The sequence below is a fragment of the Exophiala dermatitidis genome, assembly GCF_000230625.1.
Source record: "Exophiala dermatitidis NIH/UT8656 unplaced genomic scaffold supercont1.4, whole genome shotgun sequence".
Taxonomy (NCBI): domain Eukaryota; kingdom Fungi; phylum Ascomycota; class Eurotiomycetes; order Chaetothyriales; family Herpotrichiellaceae; genus Exophiala; species Exophiala dermatitidis.
Window position 1 is genome coordinate 3,216,640 of NW_008751649.1, and position 23,623 is coordinate 3,240,262.

The window sequence follows — 23,623 nt, forward strand, 5'->3', positions numbered from 1 at the left end:
TCGATCTGTTATTAGACTGAACGTCAAGCGAGATCTTGGTCGACGAAGAATGCCATTCGGGCCGCCACCCGCGCGCAATCAATTGCTTGGTACTTAGCACCAGATTAGATGTCAACTGGTAAAATGTTGTTGTGTCTGGTTCACTCTCGAATTGGTGTCGCGTTCAGCTGACGGGTTGAAGGATTGAAAATCAGACCACCGCGATAGGATGCCACGACGTTGATGGTCCGATGTTCAGCGAGGCGAAGACCAGATGGGCAACCTCGGGCACAATCTCCATCTTTGGTTAGCATGGATGACTAACGCTGCGCACGTGACGGACAATACACGTGACTGTCGACTGTACCGTGACGTTCTCCGCTGTTGCGCCGGCTGAGGTACTTCTATCAGTGGCCGCAGGGTCTGTCAGCATTCGGATCACACAGTCAGCCGGCTCAATCAATCATCTGTCTGATTTTGCTTGGTGCGCGTCGGGGCCCATTCTTCAAGTCCCTCAGCTCCATCAGAGTGCTACTGATTGCTGGCAGCTCCGGTTAGTACCGCCATGGTACTGTCAGGATAATAAAGTGTCTGTCTCGCCCTCGGCTCCCTCTTGCGGCCTTTTCCTCCTTTCCTTATCTTCGCCCAGGCCTTCCCAATCAGGCTACTGAGTCCGCTCGCACTGTACAGCGCATGTCTCGCCCGAGAGAGATTTAGATTGCCAACGGCGGCCGAACTCGACGCTCCAGCAACGGAGAGCGAGCACTGCGGTCCGCTCCACTGCCAACGACGGTGTCATGTCGCTCACCATTCAAAGAGTATGTCCAACTTGGCAATAGTCAAACCCTCAGCCTCGTCGTCGGTCCTGTCCGTGTGCACGATGAAAACGATGAGAATGATGACCATCTAACTTGTCGCTCCATTAGCTCTTCATCTACCCTGTCAAGTCGCTGCCTCCAGTCCAAGTCTCGTCTGTTGAGCTCACCAACGAAGGGCTCCGCTTCGACCGTTCCTTTGTGCTGGTCACTCCGCCCAAAGACAACTCGCGCCATGCCAAGTTCCTGACCATCAAGAAACACTTCAAGCTCACCCAGTTCACGCCTGTGATTGACGACTCATGGACCAAATTGACCATCAGCCACAAACATTCCAATCCTCCGTCATCAATAACGGTCCCGCTGACCCCATCACCTTTGTCGTTGTTGCACAACAAAACCTATGAAGTCAGCATTTTCGGCACCACCGCCATCGGCATTGACCTGGGTGAGGAGCCTGCAGCATTCTTCTCCAAGCACCTCGATCAATATGTTCGCTTGCTGTGTATTGGCGGGACCGGACGTCGGGAGATTCCCGGAGCGGCATACGTGCCTAGTCAGCACAATGCCCTGTCCCTAGCCCTTCGAGAAGGGTTGCAACCTCAGCGCATCCGATTCGCCGATGCTGCTCCCTTGTTGGTCACCTCGACGGCCTCGGAAGAGGATGCGCGGTCAAGGCTTCCCAAGGAGTACCAGAACGAAGACATCATCCTTCGTCTGCGACCCAATATCCACATTGACGTGAAGGACCTACTGCCTCCCTATGATGAGGACAATTGGTCGTCACTCCTAGTACGATCCCAGTCGGATGAGGCGCAGGAAGTTACAATCAAGTGCATCTTCAAGTGTGTGCGGTGTCTTAGTCTCAATGCTGACCCCGAAACGGGCGGGATGATCCAGAGAGATCGGCAGCTTTACGGATTATTGGCGAGTGATAGGCGGGTGAATGACAAGTTTCCTCGTAAGCCGGCCGAAAGCACCCTACAAGACGTTCTATGCTGATAACTATGACAGATAAGCCGGTCTTTGGACAATACGCTTTCGCTGGACCGTCCGGCGCTATATTACGCACCGGCGACCAAGTCTATGTTACTGAACGTGTTAAGCGGACCGACCAAAATGAATAGGTCGTCCGAGCATACGGTACTACCGATTTCATCCCATGGGGAGATCGGTCTCCAACTACCACGGCCCTCCTTCCACCTCCTCTCCTTCTCTTTGTCGAACCTCCAACAACCATTCGTCCCGCGTAATCGATGCGCTTCAGCACTTGACAAGCTGGCCAAGAGTTGCTCGACTTGATCAACATCTTCCTGCTCGCTCCGGCGGAAGAACATTGCCTCCCAGGTCCTTCCTTCCTGGTGCTGGAGTTTCCTCATGTGACGCTGGGCATTCTCCAGCTTGGACTTCTCATGCCCCACAGCGGTGAATTCACCCTTACGAATCGCGTCGAATGTGGGGCCCCAGGCTCGTCTAGATTCCCAAGGACTTTGCTGCTCCAGCGGGCTGATAGACATGGGCACCGGCTGGTTTTCCGGGCCCCGAAGATCAAAGAACTCTTTCTTGTTGCCTGCAGAGTCGAAAATGGTAAAGCCAGCACTCCAACTGCCGGACGCGGTAAAAAGAGATTTTCTCTTGTTGTCCGCCGTACGATATATGGAGGCTTCGAACAGATTTCGTTCCCCACCCCACGTCCTCTTTCCAATAAACCGCATTTCAGCGGTATATCCGGCAGAACTCACGATTTTATACGTATCATTGAGCTCGGGCCAAGGGACGCCCGAAAGGACACCTCTCGCGCAGACATCAGGCAGAGGCAGGAGATATGTCTCATTATATTTGTCGACCGTGAGCACGGCATGGCCGGACTGACGAATGAGGATGGAGGTTCCAGACAATGTGGTATGTTGGGTCGAATATGCTTGTGCATGGACGCCATCTTCGTCAGCGGAGAGGTAGCATGCGGTGGTGGGTGGATGATGAGAGACTTGTTCGCTGATGACTCGGACTGTCGACGATGACGGTTTTTCCGTCGTCATGTCATGGTCGGTGTACTGGCAGAGGAATAACTCTCCCAGAAATGGGTTGAGCGGTTTCTTTAGACCCTCCTTGACCGTGCGGCCGACGTAATACTGTCGTTGCAGCGAGGCCAGGTAGAGTTTCAGCACGAGCAACATGCGTCTTTCGGGAGAAGGTTCGTGGGCTGGAGCGGTAAACAGTGCTGGCCGTTCTGCCCAGTAACAGGGGAATTCGGTCAGAGACTGCGGGGCGAGGATGAATGGCGGCGCCGTGACGTGAGAGATATCGCCGCCGACAGTGGCTATGAAGCCAAGAAAATCTCTGAGGGCAGACATGTTGCCCAGTCGGGCCACCATGGTGAGATGAGAGTGGCCCGTGGTGCAGCGGTCCGAAGTCGGCGGAAAGTCAAGCTGAGCGACGGACTTGGGGCGTCTTGTCAAGGATATCTCAGTTTCTCTCGCTCTCACTCTATCTTGTTCCGATACGAGTGTCGGCGACACCAGAATATTTCCGTCGATTGCAGTGTTTGTCCGAGAAGTCAAATGCAGTGCAGCTGCAGGAGAGCAAGGAGCAATTATTCTTGAACCAAACTCGAAAAGAACTTGAAACTTGAAGACGGCGTGGTCGGATGTCAGTGCGTGTTTGTTTCAGCTTCTGCTCAACCCGGCGGCTAGTATTGGCCGTCAACCAAAAGGATGAACAAGTCGGGTCCGTACAATAAAATCAGATGTATAGGTATCGACGACGACCAACGGTATGTGAGAAGACGAGCGGATGAGACATGCGTGTATTTATACAATACTACGTCTCCCGCCCCTCCCGCGCCGCTCCCAGTGTGTACTGTCTGTATGAGGATTGGATTGGGAGGCGAGGTGACCGGGGTCGCCGTGTTGGGAACAGTCAGTATTATCGCAATTCCGAAACACAGAAAGAATCAAACATGCATGGATGCATGGATGCATAGAGGTCAGGTACCTACTGTACTGCCCGACGCGGTACGCGTACATTCGAGTTCCGCCGCGTATAACTTGAACCTGGCCATCTTACCTACTCGTACAGTAGCTGAGCCTACCTGGGTACTGATAGGGTCGAGGGGGCTATCTCGTGGATAAAGCTAGGTATCTGTGTTGGACTTACTGTAACATCTCATATTTATTTGTTTGGGGTGTTACTTTAGGTGCTATGGCCGTTGATGTTGGCAAGGGGGCCCCCATGCAAAACGAATATGAAACGATGAATGAAAGGGGGGTGAGAAGTTTGGGGGGGAGGGGGGGGCCTCAGAGGTGGCTTAGGATGACGCGACGTACAGTACAATGCATGCGCCCTCCGTCAGTCGGTAGGCTGCCACTGGTTGGTTGGTCTGTGGTTCAAGTTCTGAAAGGAATGAAAAGAACTCAAGGCACCTGGAATTCTGACCAATGCTGGTACTAAATGATAAGAGAAGAGGAGGGCGCCCGGTGGTCATGGTGCAGTGGTCAGCTTAAACGCAGTGGACGGTGTTTCACATGCCATATTGTGGCTATGGCCTATGTACAGTACTAGTACTAGTATGGGGAATGACCTGGCTGTGGCCATGGCTATAACTATCGCCACCAGGTATGTCTTCATCCGCGCGGTCTCACACGAGTGATCCTCAATGGGATGGATAATGAATGAATGAATGATTAATTGACTGTCAGTTGATTACAATTGTACTTATTATTATTTACTTGATGGCGACGAAGACTCGCGGAAAGCCGCGGCCAAAGTCGGGACAAAATAAACCGCCGATCGGGGGACCAGAAACTGTCTTGTCTGACACAAGATCTATGACTGCCTCTGCTGTACTATGTTTCGTCCTTTGAGTACTGCGGAAAATAACCAGGCGATATTAAATGGCCCGCGGTTCCACGGTCAGACCACCAATATCCCAATCGAGCCTTGTCATAGAGAGCTACTACACTATCTCTCTGGCCATCCAACCACATCAATGGCCGGCATCGAATCGCGTCGGGAAACTCCTCGATTGATCCGATCTCAGCTTTGTGGAAGGGCGCGCAAGGTCCGAGACCCAACGTGCATTGGTATTTGATATGTGCGTCAATAGCATGGAGATTCCCCCTTAATGGTATCAAGATAAAGCTGGCCGTCCGGACGATTTCGAGGTAGGGTTCCTTTATCTTTCTGCCAGAATCAACGGCTTGACTCTTGGAGTTAGGTCAGCCAAATCCTACAAGTTCAACTTGAATAGACAGTTCGATTGTATATCGCTATATTTGATACCAGCTTGAGGAGTCCTCCACTATAGGCGATCATCACTCGCAGCCAGCAACAATCAACAACAGGCCGCATGACAATGGCATCCTCATCCTCACCTACCGACTTCGTCGTCCTCGGTGCAGGGGTTGCCGGACTCACCACGGCAGTCGAGCTACACCGCGCATTTCCCTCGGCCACCATCGCCGTGGTGGCCAAGTACATGCCAGGCTACACATCCGCGACCGAATACACGTCTCCGTGGGCCGGGGCGAACTGGCATTCTTTTGAGAAAGAACCCAACCAATTCGCCGAGTACGACCGGGCGACATATTCTCGCTTCATCGAGATTGCCGCACAATCGCCCGAAAGCGGGATCGAGCCATTGCCGCTGAGGGTCCTCTACGACACGGACGAGACGCGCCGCAAAGGCCTGTGGTACGCCGAGCACATTGGAGGCGTCAAGGAGGTTCCGGAGAATGAATTACCTCCTGGAGCCGTCTTTGGGCTGGACATGGCGTCGTTTATGATCAATACGACGGTGTATCTTAGTTGGTAAGTTTATGGTTCTCTCCTGAAGCGACCAGGGATCGTCTATGGCGCGTGCACTTTGACTGTGATCCTACCGTCGGCCCGGGTTCCGATGGTCGTTTCCTTGAGGGCTGAACTATTATCGAGATCCTTACCATGACCAAAGTTGAACTGGTTTTAATCCTTCTTTTCGCCTGTCTAGGCTTCAAACACAACTTCTGCAATCCAAAAAAGTCACCTTCCTTCGCCGCCACTACCACCACATCGACGCCCTTCTCAACGACTTCCCGGACGCCCGCGCCGTGTTCAACTGTACAGGTCTAGGCGCACGCAAGCTGGGCGGCGTCGACGACGAAGCCGTGTACCCGACCAAAGGCCAGACACTTCTGATCGCACAGCCCAAGGAGCCCTTGAAGCGCATGTACGTCCAGACGTCGGCCGCGTGGGACAACGAGTTTGCCCACGTCTTCCCGCGGCCCTTGGGCGGCGGCGTCATCATCGGCGGCGTGCGCAGAGACAACGACTGGACCGCCGAGCCGGATCTCGAACTGGCCGAGCGCATCAAGCAACGCTGCTGTGCGTTGGCACCGGAGCTGGGCAGGCCGGAAGATCTACAAGTTATTAGTCACAATGTTGGCTTGAGACGTGAGTTTTCTCTTTTCTCTCATGCTTTGCAACGAGCAAAGAGAGCATCTGCAAAATTACACGGTGTCATCCCTCTTATTATCTCCCCCTCTTCTTGACGGACTAGTTGTCCCTCCAGGTCACCAGGGTGCCGTTCGTCGACCTTCGTTGGTCTCTGTTGTTCTCCTCTTCCGCATCAAACCCAAACCCACACCTAATATCAGTGGCTCTCATCTCACAATCTTATCAACAATCCCTCCCTCTATCTACAGTACAGTAACCTCTTTTCCTTTTCCCATACATAGCAAGCCGAAAAGGAGGTGCTCGCCTATCCCTAGAAAAGCGCAAAACCCACCAGGGTCAGGCGCAGAAGGACCGCCTCGTCATTCACAACTACGGCGCTTCAGGGGCCGGTTATCAATCATCATGGTATGTTTCATGTGCGAGTTCCATCATTCCATCTGATTGCCCGGGAAACCTTTCCCTTGTCCTTTTTGCCCCCCTTTCCCTTTGTCTCCTCATCTTCCACTTCCACCTCGCAAAGTACCATACCCACACTAGCATCACCCTTTGGGGGGTTGCTGGGCCAATCATTGAACCCACCAAGTCTGGTGAACACACCACCCACCACCGGCATGGCTCGGGTATACCACACATACACACACACACACACACACACACACACAGACACACACACACACACACACAGACACACCCACACTTCCGACCTGTTCATTCGTTTACCTGACTGACACTGACACGTATAAAGGGGCATGGCCGCCCACGCCGTCAATCTCCTAAAGAAATCCGAGTCATCGTCGACATCGACATCGACCGTCAAATCGAAACTATAAATTCTACATATGCCAGTGCCGAAGGGAACCTGCAAATCAAACGCGAAAGGGGCTTGCCTTGCTTTGCTTTGCTTTGCTTTGCTTAGGACTATCTCATTCTGCGCTACATCATATGAATAACCAAGATTAGGTCGAATACTAGTAACCCACACCCACACCCACACCATGTTACACGACTGCTCTTTACAATACTTTAATTTACACCCTCACCCGCCGTTCTCTGGATCAGCAATGCCAATGCCAATGATACGATATCATCAAAACATTCGAACGTTCGACAGACACGACCGAGTCGAATCGAACTCTGCACGCCTTGATTGGCAGGCTTCTGAGAAAGAAAGAAACAAAACAACACAAACGGCAAAGGACACAAAGGATGGAAGATGGAATAGAAATAGATCACGAACCAGCAGAAAAGACGAGAGACGAGTCCACGATGTTATGGGTACTGGTACTGGTACTGGTGCTGGTGCTAAATGTGTCAGAATTGTCGAGTTGTAAAGAGGATAGATATAATGCCGTGTCGCAGAAAGATAGAGGTCCAGCCAGCCCGCGGACAGGCGCCATGTGCCAACACCGTTCCCGAGGACACCGGCAATAATGAAACGTAGACGGAGATGGCTCTGAGTCCTGACAGGTAGAGATATTTAAGTAACATGACTTGTTTTCTACCAAGGCTTCAAGAACTTCAGATTGCTATGCTGATACGACACCAACACTTTGACAAAACCTTGCTTGTTCGATGTTCGATCCGCCGATTGGAAAGCAAATATTTAATTTCCACTTGCTCAATCTGCACGGTGTAACTCCTCCCCATTCCCAGTTTTAAAGTTAATCCATGCCCACCTTCTGCCATCGTGGCAAGCATTGACAGTCCAGTAGTCCCCGGACCCTTTCGTCCAAACACCTTTGCCCTTCCTCATTCATGCCCAGCTAAGCTAACTTTTATAACCCGCAATGAACACAGCTTTTTTCACTCTGTCATTCCGCATACCAAGCCCATCCCGACCTTGTGCCGCTTGTTCCCAAGTGTAACCCAACGCGCGCCGAAAGTTAAAAAGAATAGGATCCGTAGCCCCCAGAAAATCATAATGATTCGTAGTCTTTCATGTTGCAAAAGTGTAACACCCCTAATCATTAAATCATGCCCAAGAAAGGAAAATGTCGAAAATGCTACCAGCCAAGATAGCAATAGACTGTGGTGAATGAACATATACAGCAATATATGTCGTGGCCAAGTTCGTTCACCTTGGTGATGTGGTAGGGAACAGAGAGTAGGAGACGCGAGTATTGCCTCGAGGTCGAGAGTTCATTGTCCCCGCACGCTTTCGCCAGTGAATCTGTGAAGTTTCAGTTTCAGCCCTTGCTTCTGGCAGCTTCGATGACTTTCTTTCGGGGATATAGACAAGAGGTGCTGACGCGCCACGGTCATGATGTTTGTGGAGACCATTTGTTTCAGTCTGCTGCACTGAAGTAGCGGGAGCTTCAGTTGCATCATTGGTCTCTCCAGCGTGTTCTTCGCGAATGGTGTCTTGACTTCCCTCTCTGGCACGGTTCTCCATAGGACCACGAGAACCCCTAACATCTGGTTTGAGGTTCTCCAATGATTCTCCAAGATTGGCTAGGTGGATAAGGTCGGACATACTCGTGCTAGAGTTCGACGATCGATGTGTGCCAATGATGGATGAGGCGATGGAGAGGATAATGCTCTCCTGCGAGCTTGACTTGCTCATGGACGAGTAGGTGCTCCGCGCAAGATTTGGACGGAGCACATTAGTGGAATCAAAATGGTTGACACCTTGCTCGACATGTCGATTGTCGTGTCCGGCATATGCAACTCTGGACATTTCCTGGACAGCCTCGATTCCCAGGCCAAACAACGGTGACGGCGGTTCGCTATGGTAACGGTGATGCGAAACAGGCTGGTTTGTCTCCAGGTTTAGTGGCTTGTAAACAGCTTGCATCATCAGAGGAGTTGACGTAGAAGATGAGGCTTCGTCAACCGCGTGCTGTCCAACAAGCAGGAAATTCTCATGTTGAACGCTCGGAGCTTTGTAAACATCGGTTGCCGCATCCAAATGGCTTGCGCAGAGGATATCTTCAATCTCTGCTTCATAGTCCCAAGAGAAGTCAATAGCATTTTCCCAGTCTTCAAGCTGGATGTCTTTCACTCCAACGGAGATGCGGTTATCAGATATTTGACTCCTGTCATCTTCCTCGTTGTCAAGCGCAGGTGCTTCAGCGCCAACTAAATCTGAGGCGGCGGTGCAGAATGCGATATCAAAGTTAATCTCCCCGGATGACTGGCTTCGCCTTTTCCGCTGGACTGAAGAGAGGGGCACGGGGAAATCCAGCAGAGGAGACGGCGTGGTATCCGTGCTCTGTCCGAGGACCTGTGAAGTATTTCCCTCTTCCTTCGCGTTTGGCTCCTCCTTCGGTAGGGAAGGTAGAGGGGCACTCCTGAGCGGAAGTGCAATATCGTCAGTGGTGGAGACAGCATGTACCACGTCTGGAAGTTGCGGGAGTGGCTTAACTGGAGCGACGTTCCGGTTGATGGGACTCAAGGCTGCTAGTCGAGCTGAAATGGTCGTAGTCGGTGAAGGGAGGTCACCAGAGTTCATAGAAACCCTGGTCGGACGGGAAAAGTTTTCCGTTGACCGGGACAATCGAATATCCGAGGAGCTGTATGGCGAGACCGGACCATCATTTTTGGGTGGTGGTAACGGACGAGGCGGGGTAATGGGTAGATAGGGAATGGCACTCGTCGTTGGCGAGGTTGGTTCATCTGTTCCGACATGGGCGACAGATTCAGTCTCTTGCGTGGGCAAGTCCGTTATCGGAATCCCGCGGACATGTTGATCAGGCTGCTGATCCGCCTGAATAGCATTGAACAGCTCTACTTTTGTAACATTGTCGAGACTCTGAAAGTGGGCTTGGTCTCCATGAGATAGATGTTGGAATGCGAAAGGGGTCGATATGCTTTTTTTCACGCCATGTCCTGAGGAAGATTAGCAAAACCCTTCGGTTCTGACGAGGTATACTTACGTTGTGAGCTCGACGTGAATTGCCGCTGGAGCACCTTAACAGGAGACACTGGGCCATCCCGTCGGTCACTAACAATGATGGTCTTGTCTTCCGTCGGAGAAGGCAGAAGACTCAACTTGCTTCCCTGTCGTCTCAAGATACGAGTTCCTTTGGACAAAAGACTTTTGGCCGGGTTGTCGTGTCGTTCTGGTGCTTGGGAGCTTGAGTCACGAGAGCCTGGCCGCGACGGAGGCCTGGAAGTAACACCATTTGAGACATCCGAGGTTGACCGGGCATAAAACGAGGTGGACGAAGTGAGAGTATTTGTTCGAGAACGTTTGCCATGACTTGGTGACCCTTCGCTCGTGCCCGATCCAAAACTGTGCTCCCTTATCAGGTCATTCAAGCCATGTCTCCAGTTTTCGGTATTATCTTTCGACAACCTATCCTGGGTGAAGGATTGGATCTTGTCGCCGCCTTGCTTCGCCTGCCCTTGGCCCCAGGGAAATCGGCCCATCTCTGTTGTGACGTAGTGCGCCGAATGACAGCTGTCATATGCCCCAAGCGTATAACCGCACAGACGGTAGATCTTTCATTCAAAATTCTAGCAGAGGACACCTTTGGATTTCGAGCTGGATGTCTTTCAGGATGGTGAACAATGTTTCAGCGATTGAGGATAGCGAGGATATATTTGGCTCGAAGGCACACTTGATAGCCGTTTCACTCTGGGAGCGCGGGTCAATTCCATTTCAATCCAGGCAAGCGCCGGTACCAAAGGTTATTACAAGACTTGATTCTTACCAACAATGAGCAGCTGAGTGCGCAAGAGTCCAAGATATCAATTGCCAACGAGAAAAGTCCGTTCGCAGGCGAAAGTGCCTCAGCACTAAGCTGTCGGAGTGTTGTTTGATATACACGTCCAAGAGCTATCTATGCAGCGAAGCTTGCGACGAGTGGCTCATTTGACGTGCCAGGAAGATCAGATCACCGAGTCATCGAGTAGCATCAAGCAGATCGACTTTATGCAAGCTCGACATAGACGACCATATGATCGCGTATGTAAGGAAGACAAAAAAGAATGGATTGGCGCAGAAAAGCTAGTATACAAAGCAAAAGGATATGAGGACGATTGGAATATCATTTCCGTCAAATGTCACAGACCGAAGAGATATTTAGGAAAAGAGCACTTCATGCTGTGGGTAGGGATATCCGAACAAGTCGTGGTGGACCATAAGAAGACGGGGTTGTTGATACAGGGTACTCCATAGTCTCAGTCCATCGTCGACGTCGAGGAGCTAGGGCTCAGCAGCGCAACTTTCCTGGAGACCTGGCGACGTGAGGACCCGGAACAGGGGTCACAAGTGGTCCAACGTGCCGGCAAGGCTTGAAAGCAGAATACCGGGTCCAACGCACAACCTAGCCTGAAGCGCCATAGCGGTGCTGTGCCTCCGAGCAAAGACGCGTCTGAGGCGGGCTCGCTCCAAAAACAACCCCGTAAGTCGCGAAGTGACAACAACAGGGATACTGACCCATGGAGAGGTACAGTATCGGTGGAGGTCTAGGGTAGTGTGAGAAAGGAGCAGGCGAGGAGATTTGATGGGGCTAGCTCATCGTCAGGAACGGGGTGGACTCTGCAGAGGACCGAGGCCGGCAATGTTAGCGGGAATCCAGTGGATCGCCTGCATTGCGTGGGCGGAAGCCACAGCCCGGGACCTCGTCCTCGGAACCAGGGTGTGAACAAGACCAAGGCTAGTATGGGCGGCCTGTTCCCACAGCTGGTATAGCGGGCTATGCCTCCGGCGCCCGAGGTGGTCTAGTTTGTTATCTGATCATTTGGGCTTCAGCAACGCCAGCTAGCAGCGACTTGTTAGCGGACTGAGAGTGGACCACTTACTTGCTTTGCTACTCTCGGCAGCCAAAGGCGGTCGGAGGGGTGCATTGAATGCCTAGTATTGACCTAGTGCAGTACATCCCAGATCTCCTGCTTGGGACGTCGATGACAGGTGACTGTCCGATATTGAAAGAATTGACGGAAAATGGGTCCGACAGTATGATGTAGATGTAGCCCAGCTCTTGCAGAGTGCAGGTTTCAGGTTATCAGACCATATTCTATCTTTTTGATACAGATGCTGAAAGCTGGAGCAGCTTGACCCAGTTTCTTTCTGGTATGGACGGCCCGATCATTTTCCCAGTTGGGAGACCCGTGAGTTGTGTCTTTTCCCGTCTTCTCAGCCAATCGACAACGATCGACGTGGAGCCGGCAGGAAGTGATTCGACCTATCCCATAAAAAAATAACATCAAAAAATATTACCATGAAGGGGCTACCTCAGTATCCTATGTACGGCCAAGTTGATGCATGAGCAAACTCCGCTCTGAGAGAGACATCGAAGGACAAGCCACCACGACGCCAGGAAGCATGACGCAGGAGCTCAACGACGTGGAGGGCATGGTCCGTCGGAGCTGTACAGTACACAGCGGTAGTTCCAATTGATGGACGATGCTACCGGTGAAAAGGGGCAACCAGCTCCATTTCGTGCTTAGGGCCCGTTCGGGGCACAGGCGAGAGCGAAGGTGACGAGAGTTTCGCCGGTGTGAAGTGGTTACTACTGTAGGGTGGTAGTAGTGGAAGAATAGAAAGGAAAACAGCAATGGCTGGCGCAGGCGCAGGCGCAGGCGCAGGCGCAGGCGCAGGCGCAGGGAATCCGGGATGAAAGAAGCCACACGAGATTCTACGGTAGATCATCAGGGCGCCAGTCCCAGCCGGGCAAGGCGGAAATGTAGTTGGGCCGCTTGGGTTTATTTGGTAGCTTGCTAGCAGAGTGTACAACGGCCGGATTCGAAATTAACGTCGGTGGGGGTGTTGAAGACTTCTGATTGGTCTCTCTGGTTGACTAACAACACTAGCCACATTACAATACGGTATAAATAGTCCTCGTAGCCCAAGGATTATTGGTCATTTCCGCGCCAAGTAGTGTAAAATACGTGAAATAGGTTGTGAAGGCTGTAAAAGAGGCAACGCTAGTCTATTTCTGGTAATAGCCCCTCCGACGTTCTTTTCGAATCCGGCCATTGTAGTTTACTAGTAGCACGCACGCGGACTCTTTCCTAGTACACAGTGCTGCTTAGCTAACTGCCTGATAGCCCCTAGCCTCTTCCCCTGCTGCGAGTTTTCCCCCTAACCTGCAATTCTGCTCATTCCCACCAACCACTCTTTGCTTGTCACAGTCCACTCTGCCAGCAGACTGTGCCGTGGAGAGTCCATCGGTCGTTGTTGGCCGTTGCCTATATTATTATTACTCTTGAACCAGCTCTGCTACCCGAGCCAGTGCCAATCGCAACCCGAAACGGCGGGTGTCCGCGATGGGACCACCTGTCATCCCTTTTCGTGGGACAAAAGGCACACCACCTCACGCGTGCTGGTAGGTTGAAACGGGACGCCTGCCAGGCGATTGCTCGGGTCCATCGCTACCTAGAGTCCGGTCCTGCATACGCCATTCAGTGAAACCCACTGGTCGTTTCCGAGTGGACGATAGCACGCAACTGAGAATCGTGGTCCACGCGATGAAGGGCGAAGAAGACGGCAGTCACGCAGTGTCCAGTCGGGACCACTACTATGCTTTCTCGCGTGTGATATAAACAACAAAATGTCTGAGATATGGTAAGAATGGGGATTCATCCACCTGTGTCAATATGGCCTTGGCCGCACTATGATGGTGATACAGTGATGCTACTACTACTACTGAAGTTTTGTTGTCCAGAAGTTCGGACTCTCCCACAACCCACAATGGTCGAAAGTTAAAAGCTGTTTCAACGCGTCCTTGGATCCTCTACTCGCACCTGCCGATCGCTGCCTCAGGTGCGATCACGATAGCATGACCCGCTCAGTATTCAAGATACCAAGCACACATCCGAAGAACAAAGCAATAGAACCACGATTTCCGGCGTTCATCTTAGCGGATCGGGCAGTTTTGGAACCTGAGAGCTCGAAAGACTCCGTCGTACCATCCGAACCCTGACTATATGTCCCCCTCTCATTTGCATGGCACTAATCCGCATGGCGCTAATCCCAAAGGCTTCTCCAAGGCACCAATTGGCACCAAAATGTTGATCAGGCAGCCTGGCGCTTCAAGGAAAGTGGTATTGGGCTACGCCCGTTCAACATTCATTTGAACATTCTCATCCTCCTGGGAGCATTTGCAACGAAGACGAACACGGCAGCCCCTCGTTCAAGCACGTGCATTCAGATCGAAGGGACTACATTGCATTGCCCGGAGACTTGTCATGGGCTCAACTGACCGAACCTGACTGCCAATGCTGGCTCTGGAACCACCTTGCAAACCTCGGATTTTGAATCCATTGATGATCCAAATAGCCAGGATACGTAGCAGCAACGCTGAGTTGAGCGCCGTCGTCTGGTGTTTCTGCTAAAGTGGGAGGCAAGCATTCGACACAGTACAACTTCTGTCTGGCACAACTGTGCCAGACCGCTGCGAGATCATCTGCAAGGTCTATCAGCACCAGCTGGCCACCTACCCCGGAGGAGAGGACATGATCCCTTGCCAACAGGGGAAGATTATGGACCAGGGTTTTGTCCGATGTCGCTTCGAGCATCGCTAGCATCACGGCTATCGTTACTCCAGTTTGGCAAAGCCAATTTATCACTCGCGCCAAATCACAGTCTTAGCACCCTTCGAGCAACAACGTATCATCCTACAAAGAGCTTGGTAAGAAAGAGGCCTAGCATTATCACGCTGAGCTGCCGGCAACGAGCTATGCGCATTTTCGCGCCTCCCGGTCGAGTGGCTTACTCTAGCGCGGCGAAGATGCATGCAGTGTAGCATGCCTACGACGGCATTATTGGTAGCGACATGGTAGTATCAGTAAACCAGCTATACTGTCTGCTGGTCACTGTTGGACGCATTGAAAAGGCCACAGTCGAACAACGTGCCGGGATTGAGCTACAAGGATGCTCCTTGACGACCATGCAAAGGCGTAGTCGGCATGGCACAGGTCGGCCAGGGCTCGCTCGTCTGGCTCATAGTCTTGAAGTCACGTCCGCACAAAAGGCCACAGACCATATCAACTCGTGTGGGAGTCACTTGCGGCTCAGGCAGAAGGCGATTTCTGGATGCCGAAGGGGCTGAAACAACACCTGCTATCAAGGATTCCCTGGCGAGATGAGTTGGTCTGAAGGGCACACGTAGATTGCGATGGCATTCAATTCACTTTCGGGCTCGGACGGCACAGGCGGACGAAGTTCATGATGGATGCCCAACATTTGTGATAACTGAGAACATGCCGCGTCTAAAGAGGTTGTCCATACACAATCGGCGTGGACAACGTTTCAATCTACGGGACGATATGGTAAAATGCCAGTCAAGAAGCATTCCATACGGTGTCTATATTCCTACAACATAGGCGGTCCTGGACTACAACACTTCGCGGGTGACATGTCTCCCCCACGCTCTTTCGCCGCCAGCCGTTTCAGATTGCAAGCCATGAGCCATGATCAGCCTTCGCTTATCGAATATCTTCCGGACGACACTCGGACGGCCGCAAATCTGACCAGGAAGCTTCTTGAGTCAGGTTGTGAGACATCCAGAATGACTATGCAGGTATTCTTGCCGACGGACATGCTTGTTCCCGCGGTCTGCCGTCTTTCGCTAAGTAACTCCAGCTAAAGACGGTACTGCATGGAGGACAAGGAGCCGGCTATGCAGGTTCGAGTTCGAGGTCCAAACGCCATGCAGGCCTCAGCTCAGCCCGCCTCAACCTCTGCATCATACTTAGCGATATGTTCCTGCATTTATCCACGCACCTGCAGGCGCGTTGTGTTATTTCACTGGACACTGCCACAACGCTCATGGAGATGCAACAAAGTCTACAAATCCTGGGCGTCACGGCCATGCGGCTCTAGGTGCAGATTTTGCTGTTTGGGCCGTCCCCTGATACAGGTCCCTCCAGCATCCGCGTTCTGAAATATCTTACCTCATCCATGTTCGGGCTGGCGGAGCGCCTGTCACGGCTGTCAGTCGTGTCACCGCTTGTGTCACCCGCGTGCTCGTGGCTCCTTTCAATTGTCCCGTCTTTCTTTTTTCCTTCCATCCAGCGAGGTATGAGGGAGCAGTTCCGTACTTTTTACACTCATTTCTACGTTGCATAATTGGAGAATTAATATTCCCCCTATATTGGATCCGGCCTCTGCTCACCAGCCAAAGAACGTCAAAATCTGCAGATGCTTCTCATCTCCACATTATTAATGCACGAGACTCCTACAGTCACTGACAGTGATACAGCTCGACTGTGTTCGGAATGGAAGGCCGAGGCCCGTTGGAACCGTTCTCGACGACGGTCAAGGGTGGATGCAGTTGTCGTAACTCTTCTCCCATGTCCAACCACAGTCGTTAGCACACAACACACTGTCGCATTATTTTGACAGCCGATTCTCGCCTACGCACAAAGTTCAGGTATTCGGCGACTAGCTGCCACGGAATATTTGACCACTTCGTCCAAGACCATGTCAGCCCTACGACTTTCGGCAGCTTTGTACAGGGAGAAGAATGGCATCTTTTAACGGCAATTGTTAACGACGCAGCCACACAGGAAAGCCAGCTGGAGCCGTCTCTTCCACTGCTGCAACTGTAATGAACGCAGTCTGCATGTTTCATTCCCCCTATGTCTTTTAACCAGTGAGATATTGATATACCCCTGTTTGCTGAACTGAATAGTTCAGCGCAGTATCCAGTGGTCAATATCTCAACATCCCAGCGGAGCCGGCAATGCTGGCACACTCGGCTGCGTGTCTCTCTTTCCCCGCTGCCTTTCACGTCAAACAGCATGGGATACCCTGGAACATACGCAGACACCAGGTTCCTTTGACGTGGAGAAACGCCCGAGGACTCACGATCATCTGGATCTTATCTTACAGTAGTTTCAGCTGGCGAGAGTCGATGCCGGCATGTGAAATATGCAGGTACATGGCACCGGCGGCTATGTTCCTGCTTTTCCTTCGACGGCAGTGTCACACGAACTCTCTGCTTCATGCAGTCCACTGCATAGGGGATTTCTTGACAGCTGTCAAAAGTCTTTCCCCGACGTCTCGTCACCGCAACTTGCACCGGTGCAGGCAAAGATGGTTGGCGTCCACGACAACCACGTTGTCCCGAGTTGATTGACGTCGCCGACTTCAACCCAATGACACTCGCATCCGTCGAGCCCAACAAGCACTGTGAAACGTGTGACAGCTCCTTCTGCATTGCTCTGGCCGCTGGCTATGAGTATTGCGGCAGCTATTATTATCGCTGTCGCATTGTGTTTCAAATCGTGTGAGCGGCATTGTGAAGGCACACAACATCTCGGGATGGATCTTCGATACGTCCAACAACCATGCGACAAGCTGCACGGTTTTACCCTTGTACCCTAACAGCCACCCCGAGAAGCTATCCTGGAAGAAATTGGGCAGCACATATTCATGCAGTGCACCCGCCAGTATGATTACCGGTGTGTTGGCAATTTCAAGGAATTCTGAGTCCACAATGGCCGGTCTCCGAGACACAACTCCCTCGACCATTTTGCAGTAATTCATCCTCTGCTCAGCAATTGGCCAGAACATGCCGGGTCCTCTCCTGACAAGACCAGATTTACCCTCCAACAGAGGAGTGAAACCAAGCCTATGATTGTGAGCCCGGATTGCTCAACCGAAGAGCATCCTATTCCCCATCTCAATGACTTTTGCCTCACCTTCGCTCATGCCATCTTTGATCTCCCACTTCCTCCTACCCAGTCCCATTGCTCTTTTTCCCTCGTCATTGATATGGTTCCAATCGACTGCTCCCACAAATCCAAGCTCTCCGTCACCTCCCGCGCCTGGGAAGTCTGGCGGTGGGCTGTACCTCAGAGCAGCCATGCGCTGTCTGTTCAGAAACTCAAGGTTCGACTTGGTCATGGCACAGGCGGGGATGTACAGGACGCTGCTGTCACCTTTGCCATGATGCTCTTTATCGACTGAATGAATGGTATCGCAGTGCCAGGCGACATAGTCTCCCGGCTCAACATGTGGCATACTCACCATAGTCGTCTCCAGTTCAAGGTCAGGGTGTGTTTCCGGGTTGTACTCCTGACACGCTCCTGGGACTGAGTTCGGAAACGTAGCATCCAATTGCAGCTTGCCGGATTTGACATCGAAGAAAGGCCTCAGAATCAGGTAAGCTGTTGCGTGTCGAACTAACGGACAACCTTTCAAGGTTCCTTCGCCGGGTCCTGTTGAGGACATGGACAGCCAGCCCTGAAACAATCGGAACATACTGCAAGCACCTGCGCCGTTGTACAGATCCATGCGGGCGGCGATCCGGTGGCGGGCATCAAATGGGTCGTAGTCTTCCCATCGGCCTTGCAGAATGGACTGGTAGACCCGCGAGTATTCCGGGTCTTCCCACCTTTCGACGCTGCCTCCATCTGTGTGCGGGCCCAGAGCGAACTTTGCGTCTCCTGGCTGACGGATACGGAATCGGTCAGCATATGTGAGAGGATAAGTTGTCGAGATTTCCGACCTCGGGTCGGACGAGTGCCAAAAGGACGCAAGAAATGTTTGCGTCTTGAGCACATTGGGATGAGCCCGTGCCCGGACTTGTACCGGCGTCCAGTACAGCTCATACACCGCTGGGTCGTCGGGAGGGAATGCCTTGACTTTTGACCTGTTTGCAGCGATGTATTCCCTTGCCTGTTGTTTCAGGTCTAGGGCTTCCCGCTGAGGCAGAACGTTTCGAATCACCGCCGTACCCCGATGGCGTAGAGCGTCGAGTTTCTCCTTCGGAACTGTGCCTGCCACCACATCTCGATACTCAATGCTGGGTATGATCTAATGAGAGTACCATTTAGCAGAGCGCAACACTAATGAAAGAGAGCGACCTACATCACTCCCTTCGGACCTGATCTCCTCGATCTCTCTTTTCAGGCTACTCAGAAGCCGATGCCACGAGTCGGTCAGGGCTTCTTCATTGCCTCTGATCAATGACTTCTTCAACTCTGCAAAGCGTGGCGGGAGGGGATCAGGCTTCTTGCCAGATAATGAGGGGAAAACTGAGCTAATATCACCGGCCTCTTTGGTGAGGGTTGAGGCAGCCCGACGGCCTACTGACAACAGATGACTCTTCATTTGGAAGGACCAGGCAGATTATTTGCGGATGAGCAAACAACTCAGCTGGCTGCCCTCGTGTGCTGCTCATATATACTCAACGGTTCCGCAGTGGCATCCGGATACGTTGCTGTTTTGGTACTAGTCTGCATACTTCGGATTATCATTGATCCGCCAGACCTCAGCGTTCCGATCGTCATCTCAGCGGGATACCGCTTTCAGCTACTACCTACCCCAGGAAAAGTGTCCCACAGCAGAACCCCAGTTAACCTCGGGCCACCTGCCGGCGAACCCATCGGCAAGGCGGGGATCAGCTGTAGGTTGTCCAGGAGATAGACGACAGCTGGAGTGTATTGGACTCGGAAAATGCAGAGTCAGCCGGAGTCCGGCGTCCGGGTAGGAAGAATAGTGCTAAGACAGCAGGTAGGATCTGGGATATAACCATCTGTGAGTCCCTGGAGAACACCACGCTCGGTTGTTCTCTACTGGATCAGTTCCTTTTTAAACCCATAAAATATGGCGCAACAGATTCAAGGCAAGACGGCCATTGTCACAGGTGCAGGTTCAGGTTGGTACCTACATATTACTCCAAGAAACTTACCAGCAAAAAGACAGCTGACCACATGAGAACGCCAGGCATCAACCTTGAGTTTGCTCGTCTGCTGTTACAGCATGGGGCAAACGTCCTCTTTGCAGACCTGGCTTTGCGTCCCGAAGCGCAAGAGTTAGTGAATCAGTACCAAACCACGCCAAACAAGGCGATCTTCAAGAGGACGGATGTGACCTCATGGCCGGATCTGAACGACATGTTCAAGGCAGCCGAGCAGTCCTTTGGATCCATCGACATTGTCTGTCCCGGTGCCGGAGTGTTCGAGCCGCCCTGGAGTAACTTCTGGTATCCGCCGGGCTCGAAGGAGTCTGTCGACGATCCCTTGGGCGGACGATACAAGCTGCTAGACATCAACTTGACACACCCGATTCGAGTCACACAGATGGCCATCTCCCATTTCCTGGCAGCCTCTCCTCCGTCAAGCCCCACGAATCCCAAATCCATCGTGCACATCGCAAGCATTGCAGGCCAGACGGCATCGCTCCCTGTGCCAATGTACCATGCGTCCAAGCACGGTGTTCAGGCTCTGGTTCGGTCACTTGCCACTCTGGAGCAGTCTCACGGCATTCGCGTCACGGCCGTGGAGCCCGGAGTGGTCAAAACGCCGCTGTGGACGGAAAATCCGCATAAACTGCAGATTGTCAAGCAGGAGGGCGAGGCACGCGACGAGTGGGTAACGCCTGAAGAAGTCGCTCAGGTCATGCTGGCCTGTGTCAAGGGTAATGAGATTGATAGTGTGCCCGGCCGAGCAGCAACTCAGGAAGGCAATGCCCACCACCAGCAGGATGTGGAAAAGATTCCCATCAAGGGAGGATCCTGTTTGGAAGTGCTGGCGGGCACGGTTAGAGATGTGCCTTTGTTCGGTAACATTGGCCCCTATGCGACAGGGAGGCCCGGGGCAACTGTGAGTGACTCGGATAAGCTGATTGACGAGGTGATGGGACTTTTGAAGCCTGGATGGGGCCAATTTTAAGAAGTTGCCTTATATGACGTGCATTCTCATGAATAACAAGCCCGTCATCAACTTGTATACATCTTACCGTCGTGAGTGGTGCCCGAATAGCCGAGTCCAAGTTTTGTATCGTGATGGAAGCGGTCACGGCTCTCCACGTGACTGAATGCTTAGTAATCCTCCTGATGCGGAATCCGACCACGAAGCCGACTCGGCGTCCACATTCTGGGCGTGACACTGCCGACTGACTGACGGACTCGGACTGCCGCTGATCGGCCAACAACGTCCAACCTCAACTGCGACATACATATCATCCTTGCTTCAGATTGCGTCTTTTCGCAAACGCACCGCTTTCCCTCCCTCTACGACTGATTTCTTGCTTTCACCCACATCCAGCGTAGTGCTCAATCTACTCGCATGCTTCGTGCAGTCGGCGGCGTGGAAGGAGATATGACAAGACAATAACGTCCACCAACTTGAACCCCGTTTGGCCTTTGCATGCATCCAAGATGGCTTCCAGCTCTTCCTCCAGCAGACCTCATTCTCGAGCCCGACGGTATGCACAAGACGATGTACTACTGGTGTCATGATATGCCGTTACTAATTAAGACTGTATAGGCGCCCTCATACCCCTACCCGGAACAAGCGTGACCTGACAGGCATTGTCGGGCAGGCATCATGGACCAGCAGCGTTGTCAACCTCCTCAACACGATTGTCGGAGCCGGAGTGCTCGCGATGCCACTGGCCATGTCGCACATGGGTATCCTGCTAGGGACAATCGTTATACTGTGGGCCGGGGCGACGGCCGGGTTTGGATTATATCTTCAGACGCGCTGCGCGGCATACTTGGAAAGAGGATCGGCCAGCTTCTTCGCCCTGTCTCAAATCACATATCCCAACGCAGCGGTGATATTTGACGCGGCCATTGCCATCAAATGTTTCGGCGTGGGAGTGAGTTATCTCATCATCATAGGAGGGCTTATGCCGGGAGTTGTGCGCGGCTTTGTGGACGAGGATCGGCTCGCAACGTTCATGTTGGATCGACACTTCTGGATCACGGCGTTCATGCTCGTTGTCATCCCGTTCTCTTTCCTCCGTCGACTTGACTCGCTGAAGTACACGTCGGTGATTGCGCTGATATCGATCGGATATCTGGTGATTCTGGTCGTCTATCACTTCCTGGCCCACGACACCCTTCCCGATGGACACTACCAAACCCCTCTGCGCGTCTTCAAGTGGGCTGGAGCGGTTCCTGCACTATCATCATTCCCCGTCATCGTCTTCGCCTATACTTGCCATCAAAACATGTTTAGCATCCTCAACGAAATTGCCAACAATTCGCACTTTCACACCAGCTCCGTCGTCTTTGCTTCCAACGGGACCGCCGCCACCATCTACATCATGGTCGCAATCACGGGCTATTTGTCCTTTGGCAACGAAGTCGGCGGTAACATCGTCGCACAATATGCTCCGTCCGTGTCCACCACCATTGGCCAAGCCATGATCGTGGTGCTGGTCGTCTTCTCGTACCCGTTGCAAGTCCATCCTTGCCGAGCGAGTGTCGATGCCGTCCTCAAATGGAGACCGAGCAACAAGTTGAAGTCTGTTTTGCGGTCTACTTCGGCGACGCCTTCTTCCGTCGACTCCAGTCCGCCTCGTGACACTCCTCTGCTTCAGCCAGGGAGGAAGCAGCGCAACGGTGAAATGGGTGAGGTCCGCTTCGCCGCCATCACCACCGTCATCATCATCCTCAGCTACATTGTCGCCATGACCGTGTCTAGTCTGGAAGCTGTCTTGGCTTATGTCGGTTCCACCGGAAGTACCGCCATTTCCTTTATTCTCCCCGGCTTGTTCTATTACAAGATCTCCTCGCCAGACTCACCTCTCCACCAGCGCCTTCTGAAAGAGGAGGACGACTATGGATATGACGACCATGATGACGACGATGATGATGGCCCGGCGGGCAAATCGGACAATGGCAGCGACCGCGACCCAGAGGGCCATGGGCTTCTTGCGAACTCGGGATTGTTGAGCATTGGTGCTGTCAGTATGTTGAGACGGACCAGGACTTTCCGCCGAAAATTACTCCGCAAGTTGAGTCTTGCATTGGCGATTTACGGAGTGGTTGTCATGATTGTCTGTCTGATCACAAACACCTTTTTCATCGTTGCACATTGATTTTTGTTTCTCATTGGAGTGGAGGTCGGGAAAAAGCGCTATTAGGTCTATTCTGTTGAAAGAGAGTCGAGCTTCAGGAGTTGGGTATTTCTTGTTTGGGTGGAAGTTGGCCCCCATCATTACAAGGAGTCTGCTTGGGTATAAGGGTCTTTACACATGCTTGTGAGATTTGTTTCTTGGTTTCATGTCTCTTAGTGACATGAACAACTGGAACTCATGATGATACCACCTATATACCTATGTAGGTACCTACTTGAGACGGCCGTATACTGGTAGTCTGGAGTAGTGGAATGGAATGCGAAGTAGTCAAGACTACCTTATTCTACATCAAGTCTTTCGGAACACGATTGGAGCTCGTCTGGTAAGCCGGTTCACAGCCGGTACTGCAATACTGTAGGTACAGAACCTTACGCATTCTGCGGTACGATAAAGGCCGGCGCAAGACATACCAGGAAGCTCATTTCAGTTTAAATCTCATAGCTGCTGTAGGTCCCTAGCCGTTTTGTCGAGGGTAAAACAAACTCACCAAAAATCATTCCGGAGGTGCCTTAAAGGTTGTACTTGCCATTCATCATTTCATTTCCATGTCAGCGACATATCTGCTATATACTTCAGCAGAGTCTACGAAGTCCGTATGGTGTCGGAGAAGTAGCAGGCCTCCAAGTGG

The 23,623-nt window shown here is 52.3% G+C and overlaps 8 protein-coding genes across 11 annotated transcripts; 5 read left to right on the forward strand and 3 right to left on the reverse strand.

Moving 5' to 3' along the window:
• Nucleotides 1-748: 748 nt before the first annotated feature.
• Nucleotides 749-1,796, forward strand: HMPREF1120_05458 (uncharacterized protein; the record flags this gene model as incomplete). Its single annotated transcript, XM_009159633.1, has 2 exons — nt 749-797; nt 906-1,796. Exons 1-2 carry the CDS (start codon nt 777-779, stop codon nt 1,794-1,796), a joined length of 912 nt encoding a protein of 303 aa, XP_009157881.1. The 5' UTR covers nt 749-776.
• Nucleotides 1,731-4,048, reverse strand: HMPREF1120_05459 (uncharacterized protein). Its single transcript, XM_009159634.1, has one exon. It carries the CDS (start codon nt 3,167-3,169, stop codon nt 1,859-1,861), a length of 1,311 nt encoding a protein of 436 aa, XP_009157882.1. The 5' UTR covers nt 3,170-4,048; the 3' UTR covers nt 1,731-1,858.
• Nucleotides 4,049-4,637: 589 nt separating this feature from the next.
• Nucleotides 4,638-7,773, forward strand: HMPREF1120_05460 (D-amino-acid oxidase). 3 transcript variants are annotated; one of them, XM_009159636.1, is made up of 5 exons: nt 4,638-4,957; nt 5,011-5,603; nt 5,782-6,224; nt 6,509-6,632; nt 6,973-7,773. In XM_009159636.1, the coding sequence occupies exons 2-5, from the start codon at nt 5,143-5,145 to the stop codon at nt 7,055-7,057; spliced, it is 1,113 nt and encodes a 370-aa protein (XP_009157884.1). In that variant the 5' UTR covers nt 4,638-4,957; nt 5,011-5,142; the 3' UTR covers nt 7,058-7,773. The 3 variants fall into 3 exon arrangements, with proteins under 3 accessions (XP_009157884.1, XP_009157885.1, XP_009157883.1); XM_009159637.1 differs by having other exon boundaries at nt 4,638-5,603; XM_009159635.1 differs by lacking the exon at nt 6,509-6,632 and having other exon boundaries at nt 4,638-5,603; nt 7,188-7,773.
• Nucleotides 7,700-12,766, reverse strand: HMPREF1120_05461 (uncharacterized protein). The gene is made up of 4 exons (XM_009159638.1): nt 11,976-12,766; nt 10,883-11,906; nt 10,103-10,806; nt 7,700-10,055 (listed from the first exon to the last, which is right to left on the reverse strand). The coding sequence occupies exons 3-4, from the start codon at nt 10,596-10,598 to the stop codon at nt 8,302-8,304; spliced, it is 2,250 nt and encodes a 749-aa protein (XP_009157886.1). The 5' UTR covers nt 10,599-10,806; nt 10,883-11,906; nt 11,976-12,766; the 3' UTR covers nt 7,700-8,301.
• HMPREF1120_05462 (uncharacterized protein) lies at nt 10,692-13,024 on the forward strand. Its single transcript, XM_009159639.1, has 3 exons — nt 10,692-10,839; nt 10,896-12,933; nt 12,987-13,024. The coding sequence occupies exon 2, from the start codon at nt 11,014-11,016 to the stop codon at nt 11,347-11,349; it is 336 nt and encodes a 111-aa protein (XP_009157887.1). The 5' UTR covers nt 10,692-10,839; nt 10,896-11,013; the 3' UTR covers nt 11,350-12,933; nt 12,987-13,024.
• Nucleotides 13,025-13,255: 231 nt separating this feature from the next.
• HMPREF1120_05463 lies at nt 13,256-20,988 on the forward strand. Of its 2 annotated transcripts, XM_009159641.1 has the most exons (3): nt 13,256-13,740; nt 13,841-19,783; nt 19,852-20,988. In XM_009159641.1, exons 2-3 carry the CDS (start codon nt 19,732-19,734, stop codon nt 20,796-20,798), a joined length of 999 nt encoding a protein of 332 aa, XP_009157889.1. In that variant the 5' UTR covers nt 13,256-13,740; nt 13,841-19,731; the 3' UTR covers nt 20,799-20,988. The 2 variants fall into 2 exon arrangements, with proteins under 2 accessions (XP_009157889.1, XP_009157888.1); XM_009159640.1 differs by having other exon boundaries at nt 13,256-19,783.
• Nucleotides 16,519-21,065, reverse strand: HMPREF1120_05464 (uncharacterized protein). The gene is made up of 2 exons (XM_009159642.1): nt 18,994-21,065; nt 16,519-18,939 (listed from the first exon to the last, which is right to left on the reverse strand). Exons 1-2 carry the CDS (start codon nt 19,234-19,236, stop codon nt 17,776-17,778), a joined length of 1,407 nt encoding a protein of 468 aa, XP_009157890.1. The 5' UTR covers nt 19,237-21,065; the 3' UTR covers nt 16,519-17,775.
• On the forward strand, nt 21,020-23,302 carry HMPREF1120_05465 (uncharacterized protein). The gene is made up of 2 exons (XM_009159643.1): nt 21,020-21,333; nt 21,396-23,302. The coding sequence occupies exons 1-2, from the start codon at nt 21,287-21,289 to the stop codon at nt 22,954-22,956; spliced, it is 1,608 nt and encodes a 535-aa protein (XP_009157891.1). The 5' UTR covers nt 21,020-21,286; the 3' UTR covers nt 22,957-23,302.
• Nucleotides 23,303-23,623: the final 321 nt, after the last annotated feature.

Bases quoted from the DNA above. Each gene is read 5' to 3' on its own strand.
- HMPREF1120_05459 (XM_009159634.1), bottom strand. From the start codon at position 3,169: ATGGTGGCCCGACTGGGCAACATGTCTGCCCTCAGAGATTTTCTTGGC.
- HMPREF1120_05465 (XM_009159643.1), top strand. From the start codon at position 21,287: ATGGCTTCCAGCTCTTCCTCCAGCAGACCTCATTCTCGAGCCCGACG. The intron at 21,334-21,395 runs GTATGCACAAGA...AAGACTGTATAG, and splicing joins CCTCATTCTCGAGCCCGACG to GCGCCCTCATACCCCTACCC.
- HMPREF1120_05463 (XM_009159640.1), top strand. From the start codon at position 19,732: ATGGCGCAACAGATTCAAGGCAAGACGGCCATTGTCACAGGTGCAGGT. The intron at 19,784-19,851 runs GTTGGTACCTAC...TGAGAACGCCAG, and splicing joins TGTCACAGGTGCAGGTTCAG to GCATCAACCTTGAGTTTGCT.
- HMPREF1120_05464 (XM_009159642.1), bottom strand. From the start codon at position 19,236: ATGAAGAGTCATCTGTTGTCAGTAGGCCGTCGGGCTGCCTCAACCCTC. The intron at 18,940-18,993 runs GTAGGTCGCTCT...TACTCTCATTAG, and splicing joins TCAGGTCCGAAGGGAGTGAT to ATCATACCCAGCATTGAGTA.
- HMPREF1120_05460 (XM_009159635.1), top strand. From the start codon at position 5,143: ATGACAATGGCATCCTCATCCTCACCTACCGACTTCGTCGTCCTCGGT. The intron at 5,604-5,781 runs GTAAGTTTATGG...TCGCCTGTCTAG, and splicing joins ACGACGGTGTATCTTAGTTG to GCTTCAAACACAACTTCTGC. The intron at 6,225-7,187 runs GTGAGTTTTCTC...AACCAAGATTAG, and splicing joins TCACAATGTTGGCTTGAGAC to GTCGAATACTAGTAACCCAC.
- HMPREF1120_05461 (XM_009159638.1), bottom strand. From the start codon at position 10,598: ATGGGCCGATTTCCCTGGGGCCAAGGGCAGGCGAAGCAAGGCGGCGAC. The intron at 10,056-10,102 runs GTAAGTATACCT...AATCTTCCTCAG, and splicing joins ATTCACGTCGAGCTCACAAC to GACATGGCGTGAAAAAAAGC.
- HMPREF1120_05462 (XM_009159639.1), top strand. From the start codon at position 11,014: ATGCAGCGAAGCTTGCGACGAGTGGCTCATTTGACGTGCCAGGAAGAT.